The sequence below is a fragment of the Drosophila nasuta genome, chromosome 3 (genome assembly GCF_023558535.2).
Source record: "Drosophila nasuta strain 15112-1781.00 chromosome 3, ASM2355853v1, whole genome shotgun sequence".
In the NCBI taxonomy this organism is placed as follows: domain Eukaryota; kingdom Metazoa; phylum Arthropoda; class Insecta; order Diptera; family Drosophilidae; genus Drosophila; species Drosophila nasuta.
In genome coordinates this window covers 43,269,921-43,286,373 of record NC_083457.1, presented here as the reverse complement: position 1 = coordinate 43,286,373, position 16,453 = coordinate 43,269,921, and the positions used below count along the sequence as shown (strand labels likewise).

The 16,453-nt window shown below is 36.0% G+C and overlaps 2 protein-coding genes across 3 annotated transcripts; both read right to left on the bottom strand.

The window, feature by feature from the left end:
- Window positions 1–48: 48 nt before the first annotated feature.
- LOC132788247 (cAMP-dependent protein kinase catalytic subunit-like) lies at window positions 49–1,364 on the bottom strand (the record flags this gene model as incomplete). Its single annotated transcript, XM_060795579.1, has 1 exon — window positions 49–1,364. A coding segment is annotated over one exon (381 nt), but the record flags the coding sequence as incomplete, so codon positions are not given.
- On the bottom strand, window positions 1,180–16,315 carry LOC132789609 (proton-coupled zinc antiporter SLC30A1). Of its 2 annotated transcripts, XM_060797713.1 has the most exons (8): window positions 16,211–16,315; window positions 15,352–15,476; window positions 3,708–3,894; window positions 3,520–3,644; window positions 2,495–2,592; window positions 1,909–2,425; window positions 1,617–1,851; window positions 1,180–1,556 (listed from the first exon to the last, which is right to left on the bottom strand). In XM_060797713.1, the coding sequence occupies exons 3-8, from the start codon at window positions 3,882–3,884 to the stop codon at window positions 1,365–1,367; spliced, it is 1,344 nt and encodes a 447-aa protein (XP_060653696.1). In that variant the 5' UTR covers window positions 3,885–3,894; window positions 15,352–15,476; window positions 16,211–16,315; the 3' UTR covers window positions 1,180–1,364. The 2 variants fall into 2 exon arrangements, with proteins under 2 accessions (XP_060653696.1, XP_060653695.1); XM_060797712.1 differs by lacking the exons at window positions 15,352–15,476; window positions 16,211–16,315 and adding an exon at window positions 4,900–5,007.
- Between the last annotated feature and the right edge of the window lie 138 nt (window positions 16,316–16,453).

Sequence of the window (16,453 nt, the reverse complement as noted above, 5' to 3'; positions counted from 1 at the left end):
CAGAGGAATACGAAACAATCGATCGTGAAATAATACAGCGTATGTTCGTATTGTTTATGATAAAGATTTTTGTTTGCATTTGCTTAAAGAGTTCTAATTAATAAAGTCATTAAAAACGTCATTTATACAATTTGCATTATTACAACTACTAAGAATAATAATAGTAACTAATGCCTAAAACTTGCAATGCACTTTTCTTTCTTTTCTCTCAATTTGCATAAAGCAATACACTTAAGTATTTTTTCTTCTTTTCATTGTAATTATACTTGCAACTTTTCACTAAACAATCGCACCAAACACGTCTCCAAAAAAACGATCGCTGTCTTTAATTATTAACTATTTATAACTATTAAATACAATATAGTTGCTATGTATATAGATTTTCTTTTTTATTTTTTGTTTTCTTCACGTATAAACTTTTTCAAAATGTAAAAAATCGTACATATTCATTTTTTTGTTTGTTTTTGCTTTTGGACTTAACGCTAAGAATTAACTATCAAGTTGTTGTTTAGTTAATGCTATTAACATCTCATATAATCGTATAATTTATATGAACTGCACGCTATTATTATTATGTCTAATCATTTTGATTTCAATTAAACTAGCACAAAATATAATATTTATTATTATTTATAATGTAAAATACGGTGCGCTGGTTGTGTCTGTTGTGTAAAAAGAAGGGGGACACACACAACACCTAGAGGTTGGGTGGGGCAGGGCCAGGAGCATGGTCACATATACATAAACGCACTCACACACACACACACGCACGCTATTAACTAAACTCTCTTCTTGCCAACAACAACAAAACGTTGAGAACCCGCCACTTGCCGCCTCCACAACACAACAATTAAATGTCCCGTAAAATTCTACTAAAGAAACAGTTTTTTGGTTTTCGAGTTGCTGCTGCTGCTAAAAATCACCCCCTCCTATTTTCCTACAAAAAACAGAGGACAGTCTCCATCGTCTCGAAAGTGCAAGCTTTAGAGAGCCACCTCATCACCGTTGCGTGTGCAGGCGCCGCCGCTAAGCATCACCTGCTCCTGGCACTGCAGCTCAGCGCGCAGCTGGAGTTCGCGTCGTCGCTGGGCGGTCAAAGATAGACTGACGACATCGTTGGCAGCGATGGCTTTGGAAGTTGCTTGGTTAGTTGGCTCGTACAATATATCACGTGTTCTGGTTGTTGTTGTCGCTGCTGCTGCTGCTGATGCTGCAACTGCTGCTGATGATGATGCTGTTGTTGTTGTTGTGCTTGTGCTCGAGTTGGTGGCAAAGTGTACTTGATGCTGATGCTGTTGTTGTGCTGGCGACAGTTGTTGTTGTTTTTGCTGCTGTTGTCTTAGATGTTGTTGCTGCGGCAGTTGTCAGACTATATCGTTCTTTGGCGTTGACTCTGCTGCTGCCGTTAAGCCAGTTCCTCCATTGCCCAGCGACTGATTGCCGGCGGCGGCAGCGCTTCCTTCCAGCAAGGAGCCAGCTTCAACGTCGCCAGATTGACGCGCCGCATTGCGCTGACGACACAGATACGGTGAATTTGTGGGCGAAGGAAGTGGATTCTGTAAGCGAGTGGCAAAGTGAGAACTCAATTCTTTTACAGCTTATAATTCAAGTAATACCAATTTGTTGTTATTCTGACAGCAGGTGGCTTTAACACAGCCCTCATCCGTGGTGGGACAATCGAGAGCACAGCAATCGGAGCCACTCATGTTAATGCTGGAGGTGCCATCGGACATGTTGCAGCCTTCGATTTCGCTAAACTCCGGCTGTATGGTGGTCGAGTGTATGCCCTCGTTGTGGAAGAACTCCTTCACCTTCTCGGCAATCTTCATGTACTCCGATAAGTTGCGACAGCTATGAAATACTTTGAGTTAGACAAGTGATTGCAATAGCTTAAAGATTGCCAACTACCGTATGTGTGCCGAGGCAATGATGCGATCGCCAGCCAATTGCCAGACGTGGAATTCGTGGACAGCCAACACACCGTCGACCTTCTCCAGCAGACGCTTCTGTATGGCATCCACTTGGATGTGCGTGGGCACAGTTTGCAGCAGAATGAGCGCCGATTCACGCAACAGCGGCCACACGGAGTGCAAGATGAGAGCAACCAGCACAATGGATAGCGCTGGATCGATATATAGACGATATTCCCAGTCGCTCAGCCAAACGACCAGGGCACTGACCACCACAATAACGCTGCCCAAAGCATCGCTGAGCACGTGCAGGAAAGCGCCACGCATATTCATCTGGCCAGGATCGTGACTGTGACCGTGGCTTGACTTTTTCACCTGCTGTTTCTCCTTCTGCTTCTCGTAGGCATAATCGTTCTGTTCGTCATCGCCTTCGTCCATGTTCGCCAGCTCAGTGAGGCGACTGTGATTGCGCGTCAAGCCACCGCCATGCGAGTGTCCATGGTGACCACCGTGCTCTGTGGGGCAGGAGAAGTATCTTGATTAATTGGTTGCACTATATATAGAGAAATATTTACTATGCTTACCATAGAGCAGACAAAGACCAATCATATTGACCAGCAGACCCAGCACGCCAACAATGAGCAGCAGACGTGGCTCATGGATTGGTTCTTTCTCGATGAATCTGTAATGCATTAAAAAGTTTCATTAATTTTAAAATTATTACAATTTTGTGTAACTAAATTATAGTTATTATATATGTGGATGGTTTATTATATTATACAATTATGTTTGAGAAGCGTTCCTATTCTTTCTTTTATTCTATTTTACTTTTATATTAGAACACTTTATATTAAAAATATGAAGATTTTAAAAGGCAACTTAAATTTATATTGATACATAGAAGTACAGATCAATTTGAGCTTTTCAACTTACAAAATTAATTAAATGCAAGATAAACAATGTAAAAATATATTAAAATATATATATTATATTATATTTCCATCATAATTTTTCCTTATTATTATTATATTAAATCTTTATCTTGCATTTGACTAATTTTTTAAATAGGAAAGAGTATTTATAAAAAGACCCAAAAAGGGGAAGAACTTTATATTGAGTATTGGAGCTTAAGTTGTTCTTAAGGATATGATGAGGTATTAACTTTTATGATGGCGCTGATAATTAAGCGCCTATCAATATCAATATAACTTATGTGAGCAGTTGGATTAGATAGATGCTCGTAACTCAGATTAGATAAGAACGAAATCAGTGTGGAAATATGTCAATCAATTTGTAATTCCAAGCCAATCCCCTTTGCGTTTCTACTTTGCACGTTCCGACAACGACGACGACGACGTCGTCGACGACATCGAAATGCGCATCGTAAAGTGGCGCGAGATATGCACATGGCATGCAAATGACAACAATCGAAAAGGCAAATAAAGCAACAACAAAAAAATGTTCACAAAAAAGCGGCTAAAATTGAAATTAAAATAAAATAAATGGTGACAAGGCAACAGCAACTGTTGAGTCGTCATTCACTGGGCGTGTGTATGTCTGTGTGTAATTCGCTCTTTGTGTTTAACTTGGCATGGAACAGGTGTCTCACCTTTTGCATGCCTCGATCGTGATGCTGAAACAGAGCGCCACTAGGAATACAGCATTAACGAGCGCACCCAGCACCTCAGCACGTGCCCAGCCAAAGGTGTTCTTCGACCACTTTTTGGGTGACATCTGTGGGTGATTTTAAATACAATTAAATTACGATTTTTGTTAAATATTTTCATTGTGACTCACCTTGACTGAGAGGAATGATATGACCAGGGCAGCAATATCGCCCAGCATGTGAAAACTGTCTGCGACCAGCGCCATCGAGTTGGTCACATAGCCAACAATGATCTCCACGAAGAAGAACGAGGCCGTTAGCCACATCATCGAGAGCAGGCGACATTTTTTGCCCGAATATTTGGACATCTTGGAGAAACTGCAAGTGTAAAAGAAAGAAAAATTCAATATAATTCAAATGCTTATTGAGAAACTTAAAAAAAGGAATTTTTTAAAAAGTTTAAGTTAAATGAATTGTTTTAAAGTTAAAGTAGATTCGATAAACTTTAATAAGAATTTGCTTAAGTTATGAAAATCTTAAATTTTGCCTAAACTTAAACATAACTAATTCCTATAAAAGTATTTCAAGAACAAAGGAAAACTCACTGAATTAAAATACTTACTAAAAATTTAATAATATAAATAATAATTTAATGTCTACTTTAATTATAAAAAGCTAAATTCATTTAAGAAAAATGAAATAAACTGAATAGGAAAATCTTTTCAAATATTGCTAAAACATAAACTTAAGAATCTATTATTTTAAATAATAATTTCAAGAAATAAGCATTAAAATTGGCTCAATCAGCTAAAGTACATTCAATATGAATTCCTCTTTAAATTTTAGAATTTACTCTCTTAACACCATTTTAAAATCTCACCAATTGAGATGCTAAAAAAAACATTTTAAACTGCAGATTTAAAGCGAAGTATATCAAATGTTTTTTACGTGCAAAACTTCCGAGTTCATTCAACTTTGAAGATTGCATCAATCTATTATTAAGTTTTCCAAGTGACAAAGCCAAGCCCTTTGTACAAATGCTATTAACTTAGAAATTAGCAAACAAATTGAGTTATCTCATTCTTTCAATTTCTATTCCTATTCCCAACTTTGCATTGGGTGGGTGGAAGCGAAGTGGTTTAATTGAATGAAAAAAGTTCAAATTGGAAAACAATTTAAGCTACGCTTGAGCAGGCGTCACAGCCACGCCCCCTTTTTGTAGGGTGTGGATGGGGGGTTTGGTAATTGTTTTGTTTCTTTCTTTTTTGCTCGTATTTATTTATGCACTCTTCTTTTGCTGGTTTTTTATGCTTGAGTAGACAATAAAAGGGTGTGTGTGTGTGTGGGGGAGAGAGTGAGAGAGAGATATTTGATTGAACTTACACAAAGAACTGCATTTTTGCTATTGCAGGATTGTTGAAATGGAAGCAGCTGCTACTGCTGCAACGATTTTGTTGTCGTTGCTGCCTCGTTGCCTTTGGCTGTGCTTATGAATTATAAACTGATATTGGCAATTGATGGCAGCTCGATTTAGCCACATGGATACGGATACCCCTTGGCCATTTTTTTATCAAGAAACAACTTGCAAGTCGCGTTCTCGTTGCACTCACAGTAACAGCAGCAGTAACAGTAGCAAGCAGCAACAGCAGTTTTGTATAAACAATAATATAAAACAAATTCAAGTGAAACGAATGAAATTCACCGAAGCACCAAACAGTCGTTGTCAAGGGGCAGAGAAAGAGAGGTGAACAAAGAGCGAGAGAGAGAGTCAGAAATGGGGAGCATGTAAGGGATGAGACTTTTTGTTGTGGTAGCTAAGAAAACAATTTGCATATTCGCATTTAGTTTATGCGATCGTCCCGTTGACTAAGCAACCCAAACAAAAAGCAAAACATCGCCCCCTCGAGACGAAGAAGTGAGAGAGAGAGAGAGAGAGAGAGAGACGCAGAGAGAGGCAGTGATTGGCCATGAACAGGAAGTGAGGCCATTGCCATTGGCACTGACTGCATCATCAGCTCTTTCTGCTGCCCAACAACGATTGATTTTACAATCTCCTTTCGGCTTCAATGGGTATTAAAATATGTACACAAATTGATTGTCGTGCTGTAGTCTAAATAATTCAAACAGCAAAACAATCGGATCAGTTACCCAAACAGAAATGAGAAGCACTTGACTTTGCACGCCTTTGGCATTTACTTCCTATTTATAATAAGAATTTGAATGGCTAGCTTTCTTCTCCCAAGATATATTTTAAAAGGTAACAATATAAGATTTTAGTTGAACAAAATTTACTATAATAACTTTTATATACACAATGCAAATACATTCAAAAGCATGATCTCAAATAATAAGCGAGCTAGGAAACATGCCATAGAATGTAATTTCCTAGAAATAAAGCGATAAGTATTAATATTTACATTGTTAAAAGCACTTCCTATTCAGAATTATCACATAGACAAATAAGTTTTGCAATTTGTCATGGCTAAAAAATTCAGTGTTTAAGTCCCCGTTATAATGCCAGGCACATATTAAAACCACTTCTTTATGGTATCTTATTTAATTAGATTGTTGCTTTTGAGAATAAAAATATTATAAAAATTTAAATATACTAACAAACTTAGCTGGCGTTTAAACACAATTTCTGATATATACATACATACAATAATATCTTCAGTTTTTATGATATGTGGTTGCGATCAAATAAAAATATTAGAAGTTATTTAAAAAATATTTGTATATGATAACATAGCCTACTGCATATACCAAATACATATGTATATCATTTGGCTTATTTAATATACTTAAATTTTAATATACTAATTCGGTATATTTTAAGAATAATACAGCACTGTTTTGCTTTTACTTAAAATGGGTCCTAAGTGCTTTCACTGATAATCTGGTATACTTTGTACTTTATGGTATTTTTTCAATGCAGTACACTACCCATGTACCAAATATAACCTTCGGTATGTTTTACTTTTTTTAGTATTTAATCTCAGCATATTTTAAGAATAATATCGCAATGTTTTGCGTTTATTCAAAATGGGTAGCGGGTATTCCACAGTCGAGCACATTCTATGTTCTTACTTGTGTCTTTATAACTAAAAGATAACTTAATAAATATATTAACAAATATGCCCACATTCTCGAAAAGTGTTTTAAATCAACGTCAAGTTGAAATTTCGCTAATTTGTTATCTCTTCAGACTTTTTTTTCGTAAGTTTTCGGCACACGAGACGCCAAAAATGTGGATTAACTGCGCTCGACCCGCTCAAAGTTTGCTTTCTGCAGGCAAGCACAGACTACATTTAGTGTGGTGTCCGTTATCTGGACTAATATTTGCGCTTTATCGTGTTATCAGCCATCAACTATGCATTAATCGCACTTACAACAATTCATATGCCAACTTGTGATATGATATAGTTAACCCGCCCACTCTTCCTTCTTCCCGCCCGCACTATGTGAATAGATAAATATCTGCAGTGATCCCCTCTAAAAAAGAACCCTTTATTGCGATAAGCGAAATCATTTCCAAAGTTGAACGTGCGCAAAAAAAAATGATACAGAGCAAAATGCTTATCGAGGATTGTGTGTTTGTTTGTGTGGTGTTTGGGTTAACAAACTTAATAATAATAAGTAAGAGCACAATGTGATTACATTGTTGCTGAGCTAATTGTGCGATAAGCATTAGGAAGGGGCAAACTTATTATTCATAGTTAAGCAAACAGTGATTACAACTGAACTCTCTGGATATATAATATTACACGCATTTCAATTATGACTAAGAGATGCTGAATTCCCTTCTTGATAACACAGTCTAGACTTTGCAGTAGTTTTTCTTACACATTTGAATTTGCAACTTTAAGATAACAAACATGCTCAGCAATTGTTTATAGACCCATTGGTTAGGGTATATAAATAAAACGAATGCGATATTTGCCGCTGCTGTTGTTGTTTTTTGGCAATGACTGAGAGAAATTATTTAGCAACGTGAAATGTAAAATTAAAAGGCGAAGCACAGAAAAAAGCGTAGGAGAATCAGCGAGAGTATAAATAACAAATACAACAGAAGAGAGCGAAGCAAGAGAGAGAGACGATGTGTCGAGGTTTCACTGTGGGTGACATTGATTGAATATTTATTTTGCTTAATAAGTTCAATTTATTATGTAATTACTTTGTAATATGGAAAACAAAAAAACTTGAATAACAATAGTAAAAGTATAATAACAATAAAGTAGAGTCTATACTTATATTTTATGGGAATTTTTCTGAACAAGTTATAAATTTATTTTAATATTTTTTCCATTTAATAAAATAGCTGCAAATTTCAAGTTTTGTGCGTGTTTTTAGTGATCAAACTTTTGTGGCAAGTTTTATTAAGCATGCTACGTTATTTCTCTGGAACATAAAAATACTAATACGAAAGTTTTAAAGCGCTGAACGCAATTTTAGTATCACTTAACTATTTTACGTGCTTCATTAAATAAACTTTAAATTAAACATGCGTTTATATAGCTGTCATAACTATGCTGTTGAAGAATAATTGTTTTCCTAATTGAAAATATGTATAATGAATATAACATGCTAACATACAACATGTCATGAATATAACATGTCACATCTCTATTAAGATATTATATAAAGAAGAGTATGAGTAACATTTACTTATGCTGGCAGGGAAGTTGTTTTTATTCTATTCTAGGATAGTTTAACTATATTTTAAACAAGCAACAAAATTTATTTTTTATAAATTTTAAAGTGTTAGCACTTAAAGTGTTACCCCTTAGATGTCATAACTATGTTCTTTAAGTTATAAAAAATAATTGTTTTACTAACGATATTGTCACATCTCTATTAAGTTATATTATACAACAAAGAGTATGAATAACATTTACTTATGCTGGCAGTGAAGTTGTTTATACTGTATTCTAGGATAGTTTAACTATTTTTTAAGCAAAAAAAAAACAAGCATTTTTTAAAAATTTTACAGTGTTACTAACGATAATGTCACATCTCTATTAAGTTATGTTATATAACAAAGAGTATGAATAACATTTACTTATGCTGGTAGTGAAGTTGTCACCTTCACACTTGACTGCTGCGGCGGTGTGACTTTGACAGTCTTAGTGACAGGGACTCAATGCAGCTGATAGCCACAGAGAGTACATGAGCTTTTAAGCCACTGTCCGATAGCAGAGGCAACAGCAGACCAGCAACCAAAGAGACACCGCAACACAACTTTGCTGGACGAGGGCGATAAAATAATTTATGGAAACGTGTCTGGCAAGCAAAAGCAAAATGAAGCGAAGTCCAAGCAAGTAACTAACCAATAACCAAAATGTTTTTAGCCACGCTGAAACAGGAGGCAGCCAAAAAAAAAAACAGAAAACTGCGTGGTTATTACTAAAAACCAAAAATACAACACATTTGTTGCTTGATGAAATCAAAGTGTTTCTTTCTCTTTCTCTCTCTCTCTCTCACTCTCTGTATTGGTCTGTTGCTGTTTCTGTTTCGGTTTTTGGTTTGTCGCTTGGCACATTTTGGCATTTGCGGCATCGGGTCACATAACCCTCCCCCCTCCTCATCCCCATCCCCATTTAGTAGTTGCGTTTCATGGTTATGTCACAGTCAAAGCAAAAACCAGTCTCCAAGCACGTGATAGTTTTAACTAATTGCAAAGCAAGTACCGACCCCTCATCATCATCATCGTCATCGCCATTATATGTAGAACCAACGAAACCTCGCTATAGCTATAGGGAAATCCAAGTTAAATGTAATTGTTATACGTACTCGAAACAATATAAATAATACAAATTGTAATTAAAATTCTCATTCACAAATGCACTTGACCATGACTAAAGCAAAACGAGGCTACAATAACATATAATGTAACATTTAGATATTTTTGTAACTGCACAACAGAAAAACTTTGCATTAGTTGTAAGTGCAGCTTTTATAGTTGAAGATGCTATTGGATTGAAAATAAGAAATAAGAATCGAATAAAACGAATTGTTAGTCATTAAAATGATGAATAACAATTTAAATATTGCTTAAATTTGGAGAGCAAATAAATACTGAATTCGTTGTTTAGAATTTGATTTCAAGTTTCAGTAAGATTCCATTTAAACTAAACATCCCAACAAATGCTATTACTAAAATGTATAAATAAATACTAAATATAAGAAATTTATACTTTTTAATAGTAAGAATTTTAATTCTTTGTTTTAAAAGAATTCCAATTAAATGAATGAATATATAAATTTTCTTTATATTGCTAAAATGTGGTAAAATAAACGCCAAATAAACTAAATAAAAAGGAGTTTAATTCGTAAGGATTTTATTTTAATTCCAGACTAATTTATATGGTTAAAATGTGGAGAACTGACAAGAGTAAGAGTAAGAAATTCGTGATTTAGCACTAAAACTAAAAATTCTTAGAATTTTCATTGTATGTAGTATGAAGTAAATAAAATACTTTTGAATTTAAAGATGAAATGATAGTTAATGATTTGAATAAACTCTAAATACGCAATTAACTTTATATTGTTAAGCTGTGGAATATATAAATACTAAATGAATTATATCAATATTTTGAAAATTGAAGAACTTGAATTTGAAGATTTATAAAGATTCAAATTAAATAAAACGTCTTCAATTCTCAAAATTTTAATATAATTCATTTAATATTTACATATGTATTCCACAGTTTAGCAATATATAGTAATAAATTGCGAGATTCTTTTCTGTAACTAATAAATACAAAATTTAAGAAATTCATAATTTCAAAATTCAAAGAATTTCATTCAAACTAGAAGTTTGTTCTCGGAACAAAGTTTGGTGCATAACGCATAACTAGCCATAATAACTTTTGCCTTATCTGGTGCAGATTCCGAGCATATTTATAAGTTTCCGTTTTGTTCGTCATCCCACAAGGATAAAGCGCCATACACACACACAAATACACACACACACGAATGCATTTATTTATAGCTAAAATGATGACAATGTATATAGAGTGTGAATACATTTAGTTGCAGCACGTGATTTGCCTACGCATTTATTGCGGCAATTAAACATGCAGCTCGCATGCAAATGCTTCAAAACTGTACAAAATGTTGCAAGTGCGGCAGCAGCAACAACAGTAGCTTATTCACACATACAAAGGCAAACAAACATAAATATACACTCACACTTGTTTACTTGTGATATGAGCAGAGTGGAGGCCACAATTGGGTTACAATATTCTAGGTCATGTTGTTTAATTGGCCGCTCTCTATGCGAGTTCAGCACTGAGTGCAAGTGTGTCTCTGTATGTGTGTGTATGTATGTGTGTGGGAACCATCCACTCAACTGAGTTTCGGACATGGCTGAACTTTTGGCATATGCTGTGTGGACTTTATGCCCTAAGCAATAGTTGCTACTTCTGCTGCAGAGGCTGCCACATGGCAACGGCAACATGGCAACATGACAACCTGTCGCAAGCGGCATCAACATATTTCACCCAGCGATAACACATTTTGGATGGACTCGCAATCATTAATGCTGTCCGTTCGGCCTTGTGCCAACATTTTGTGGTTAAAGCTTTATCAATGGCATGCGATATTTTCAGATAAGACATTTAGTTGAACAGTACGAATTTACTTTTAGTAGTACTTCAAGCAAACTAATTAATTGGCTACTTAAGCGATGATTATAGTTGTATATCATTTGGGCATTTTAATTGAAATAGAGCTGGCTGTGATAACAATGATGCTACGAAAAGAAAACGATTAAGCTACAGTAGAGCGTGATCGACTATGAAGAACATGCTACCCCTTTCTAATATAAACAGAACAGTGTGGAATTATTCATAAAATATACCAATATACTAAAAAATAGATCATATTTCGAAATGTACCTTTGGTATATCTACATATATACTGCTACATTCGATATATACCATATAGCCAAAATATACCAGATTGTCAACCATTTGTAACAAAATTAAATTAAATTAATTCTGGAATAACTTCTAAGATTTTTAACTGATTGTAACCAAAGACAAATGCTTTCTTCTCCCTGTGTAGGCATACAGAATTAAAAGTGAAAAATACACAAGTAGTTAGACCTGAAGTACTATAAAGATTCCCAGAAAATGTTATGATCTTAAGAGTTTACAATTGACTGATTTTAATCAAGATTATTAGTAAAATAATTTCAACTTTTCAAGTATTTCAACAATTTCAAGTATTTCCTTCTATTATACACCTCTAACAACAACATCTACAGCAAGTTACATAAAGTTACCTTCAAAACCCCAAAAAAAAAAGTATCACTCATTTAATCAAATGGACAGGCGGACGAACGAACCTAACTACGAAGAGTTAATCAAAAAATGTGACCCTGGAGCAGAGTCATAAACATTATGAAGCTGCAGCTGTTGCAAAGCTTTTAAAAGCTCTTCCTTGGCACCCTTTTTTTTAGTTGGAAATCCTGTGGATTATTCATGTAAATTGTGCAATTTCAGTTAACGACTCTAGTGTAGAGCGATGGCGAACAACTGTAGCAAAGCAAAAGAAATCAAATAATTATTTTAATTAGAAAATTGCATGGGCCGCAAGGTCTCCGCCCCACCACTACCACCATCAGCAGCAACAACAACAACAAGAGCAACGACAACAATCGCGGAAATTGTGCCGGCAACAATTTTTAGCCATTGACTACGTGGCTGGCGGACAATTAACCCGCTTTTCCACGCAGCCCGGAAAATGGCAAATGAAAAGTGGGAGGAGGAGGAGCCTCGAGTCGTTTGTTTGCAGAGCGCGGAAAAGCGCACTCAAGCTTCGTAGGAAGGAAACGCATAGAGAGACAACTGACCCAACTGTGCTCAGCCCTGCGCTGCCTGGACAACAAAAGTGGGCCAGGTGAGTCAGTTTTTGATTTATTTATGCAAATTCTGTGGTGCGATATAAAAAAGAAGGGCGGGTGTACATATTGTGTATATGTATGTATATAGCAGCTAACCTGCTGACCCAATTTCCAAAGAGGCTACCCGAGCGCAGTTTTCCCCGCCAGCCATAACAACAATGCGTTGACAGTCGTAGTCGTTGAAGTGGCGGCCAAAAATTGCAATCTGCAGCTCTGTTGCTAACAAGAAAGCTAAAGTCAAGTATGCTTGACTATGAGATACTTGTTAAGTTATGAACTACATATAAGTATTCAGATTAAGAGTCTATAGTATTGAAATCTTCAGCTCTGTTGCTAACAAGAAAGCTAAAGTCAAGTATACTTGACTATGACATACTCGTTAAGTTATGAACTAAATAAAAGTATTGAGATAAAGAAACTATAATATGGAAAACTTTACAGAGATCTTACACAGTAAATAGTCTGTTATATCAACCAACACTATATGATTAAAATGTATAAGTAAAAATACATCCTAACTTTATGCACTAAAATTGCTATGTATAAAAATGTGTCAAAAACAAAAAATGTGACAACGACAGATGAACAAAAAGCAAGTTGACAGCGCCTTAAGCTGGAGTTGACAGCACTGTTAGCAAGCAAAATCTCAGTTTTCGTGGGATTACGCGAGTCTAGTTGCATTTTTCGTTATCATAAACTCAAGTGCAGGGTATCGGAAATTCAAGTATGCCAAAAATGGGGCCGTACAATATTTATTGATAAATCAATCAGCAGATTACATTTCATGTCGACTACCAAAACAAGCTGAGCACGAATAGACACACATTCATACATGCTATATATAATTGGATATTGTCGAGCAGATGCGAGACTTTTGCCTTCTGTAGTTGCACATTTTGTTAGAGCGAAAAGCAAAGGCAATTGTTATCAGAGAGCAAATGTTCTTAGAGCGTTGGCTTATCTGGCCAGCTAATTAGAGTAATCAGAAATGAAGGCAGTTTAACCTAGTTAGTTTTTGTCATAAATCTATAGCATTCGTTTATAATCGTTGGGCAAACATAACCCAGTTCTCAAAGTGCGTCAAGTTCTAGTTCTAGTTCTACTTCAGTGGTACACACTATTTACAACCATAAATCAAATATTGAATGTACTTTTAGTAAATTGGGTGGGAGACAAAGCGAAATGCATTAATAAACACAAAATGAATCTTATTTGGCGCGAAATTTAATTAACACGTATTGATTTTTTTGCACTCAATTGTATTGGAATAATTGACAAAGCAAAAACCGCACAGCTGATGGCAAAAGGGGAATTCAGTGGGGTGTGGTGGGAGAGGAGGGAGGCAGCTTTCGTTGTTTTGTTGCTGCCTCAATATGGAGCGTGACCTTTAAACGATAATTGAAAATGGCAAACCTGACGACGCTCTCTGAGGGCGCGCTTAAATGTCACAGCAACAGACAACAGACAGCAGACAATGTTAATAAATGCTCATATCTTAGAAAGACATATGGAAAGATGGATAGATAATTGGGTGGACACTAAGCTGGTAATTTGTTAGTTGAATCAATGAATCGATAGGTGAATAAGCTATAATAATTGAAAAAACAACTAAGTTATTTCATATCATAAGCAAAAACTTCATTAACAAAATTGTATGGACAATTTTTGAATCTGCCGAAATGCAAAAGTTGATTGATTTAATAATGAAAAAGCAAAAAATTAATCATAGAAAAATAGATTGATGAACTTTTCGAGACTGCTTTTTCAATAAATGGATATAACAATTAAAGCAGGAAACGACTAATGGAATAAAGATTCAATATTGAAGAATGACGCTTACAATGACTGTGAATATCCGCAAATAATAATCTATTAGGAAGAAACTACAACAAAGTGTTTAACGAGACGATGGGGTAAGAACCGACAAGATAAAATTGAAGCATGAATCAGAAGTATATTTATTTAAATGGCCATGGCCAAATGATGATTACGACTAATGACTAAGACGTCGTCCCCAGACTGTGAACGGGGCAAAACCAGTTACTAAGGTAGCCGGCAATGTGATTCAACGTGTAACTGATGCAGCCAGAAACCAGTAGAACAATTTTAACAACACAGACAAACACACACAAGCATAAACATGCACGTGCATGCTCATAGTACGTTATTTAGGTAGGCCAAGGGAAAAACAAACGGCACAGCAAGAAGTTTTTCACGAATGTCAACAATTATTGAGGCTCATCCGCACACAAACTAATATGGAGGTGGATGGCATTTTGCCTACCTGTGTGCCTCAGTCGTATACCTGCCGCCCATTTGGGCGTGAGAGCGCGCAGTTCGCTGACCTAAAGCAACAACAACACCAAGCTAAGCTGCAATTGAGTAAGCTCAACTTTGAGATACCCGCTACTAAGTTTAAAAGAATAAAATAGGCAGAAAATAACTGAATAACTAGCAAGTTTGCAAATATTTCAAATTCTTGTTGTTATTATTGTGTATATAAAAATTGACACTATCGCTCTAAAATTGTGGTATTCGTTTTGATTTGCGGAGTCAGCAAGGGGCGTGGCTATTACATCTAACAAGTGTTGTCAAAAAAATGGAAGCTACATCTTTTGTAGTCTCTAAAATCGATGCGTTTGTGAAATAAACATTGAGCAGACATACGCTTTAGAAATAAAATTTCTATTCCCACAAAATTATAATACTCTTCTAAACTACTGCTAGCGGGTATAACAACAACAGCAAGTTCGCACAGGTTTCCTTTGAGTTTGTTATACAGACGCACACACACACGCACTAACACAGACGCATAAACTTCAATTGGATGTTCTTTCACTATTTCTCAATGAGATTCGGATTTGACTTATACGCTACCTTTGTAAGACAAGGAGGGAAAAAGAATGCAAGAGGGAAGCAACACTTACCGAAATTTAAAAGCTGTTTTGTTGCCGGCGCTTTTGAATGTGTTTTATTTTTTGTTGGTGTTGAGTTGGGTGCTTGTTATCCACACCGTTTTGTAGGCCGCAGGAAGAGCGGCTTTGATTTTTATCTACAATCACAAAGTATTATTATTACTAATTTATAACATGCCTGTTGTTCGCGCTATCAAAATCTATCATTAATTTTCACTACAACAGCGCCCACATCTGCAAGTGTGTGAGTTTTTGAGCAGAGTGCTCTCATCTACATGCAAACACTCTCGTTCTTCAATGTGTGTGTGTATGTATGGTGAGATGGGGGGAAACGCGTTGTGATAAAGGCAAAGCAAAGCGCCGATAAATTGACGTTGTCAATACGTTATTCGCCTTTGTAATGCGTGCAAAATAAAATACTTCTTAATAAACAATGCATTGTTTGAGTGGGTGCATACGCAGAAGTATAAATGCTAAGAGGAAAACGCGAAGTATGCACAGTTATCTTGTAAAATTCTGCACGCCACGCGCAAAATTCCTGCGCTCTTTCGAGGGTGGGGGGGCGGGCGGCAGGCGCACGGCACGCCTGATTTATGTACACACACACATACTTGCATACAAATCGTATGCATGTGACAGTGTATGTGTATTGCTAATAGTGCACACAGCGTATAATGACATCGCTACACGTTAACACACACTCATACAGTCTGAAATCACAATATACATGTATATGCATGTATGCAGAGTATATTGACAACAATATTCGCAAGGCAATTCACACTTTTGCAGTTTAGCGCAGTTAGCACGTGCACTTGTGGAGAATATCTTTTGTTCTTTATTTATGCCTTCATTGCATGCTGCGCATTACCGATTTTGATTTATTTATTTTATTTTGTGTTTCCGATGCAAGACAACTGCGGACACTCGACACTTGCGACTTTGTTAAAATTTTCAAGACAACTGACGGCGTGACCATTCGCGTAAAAGCTAAAAAAACACCACTCAAGCATTCAACAGGGTGACCAAACAACCCACCTACGAAAGCAGTGTGCCCGCAACACGTATACGATAGGTGTTTTGCGATATATCGCAGGGCTGCAATATAACCGAA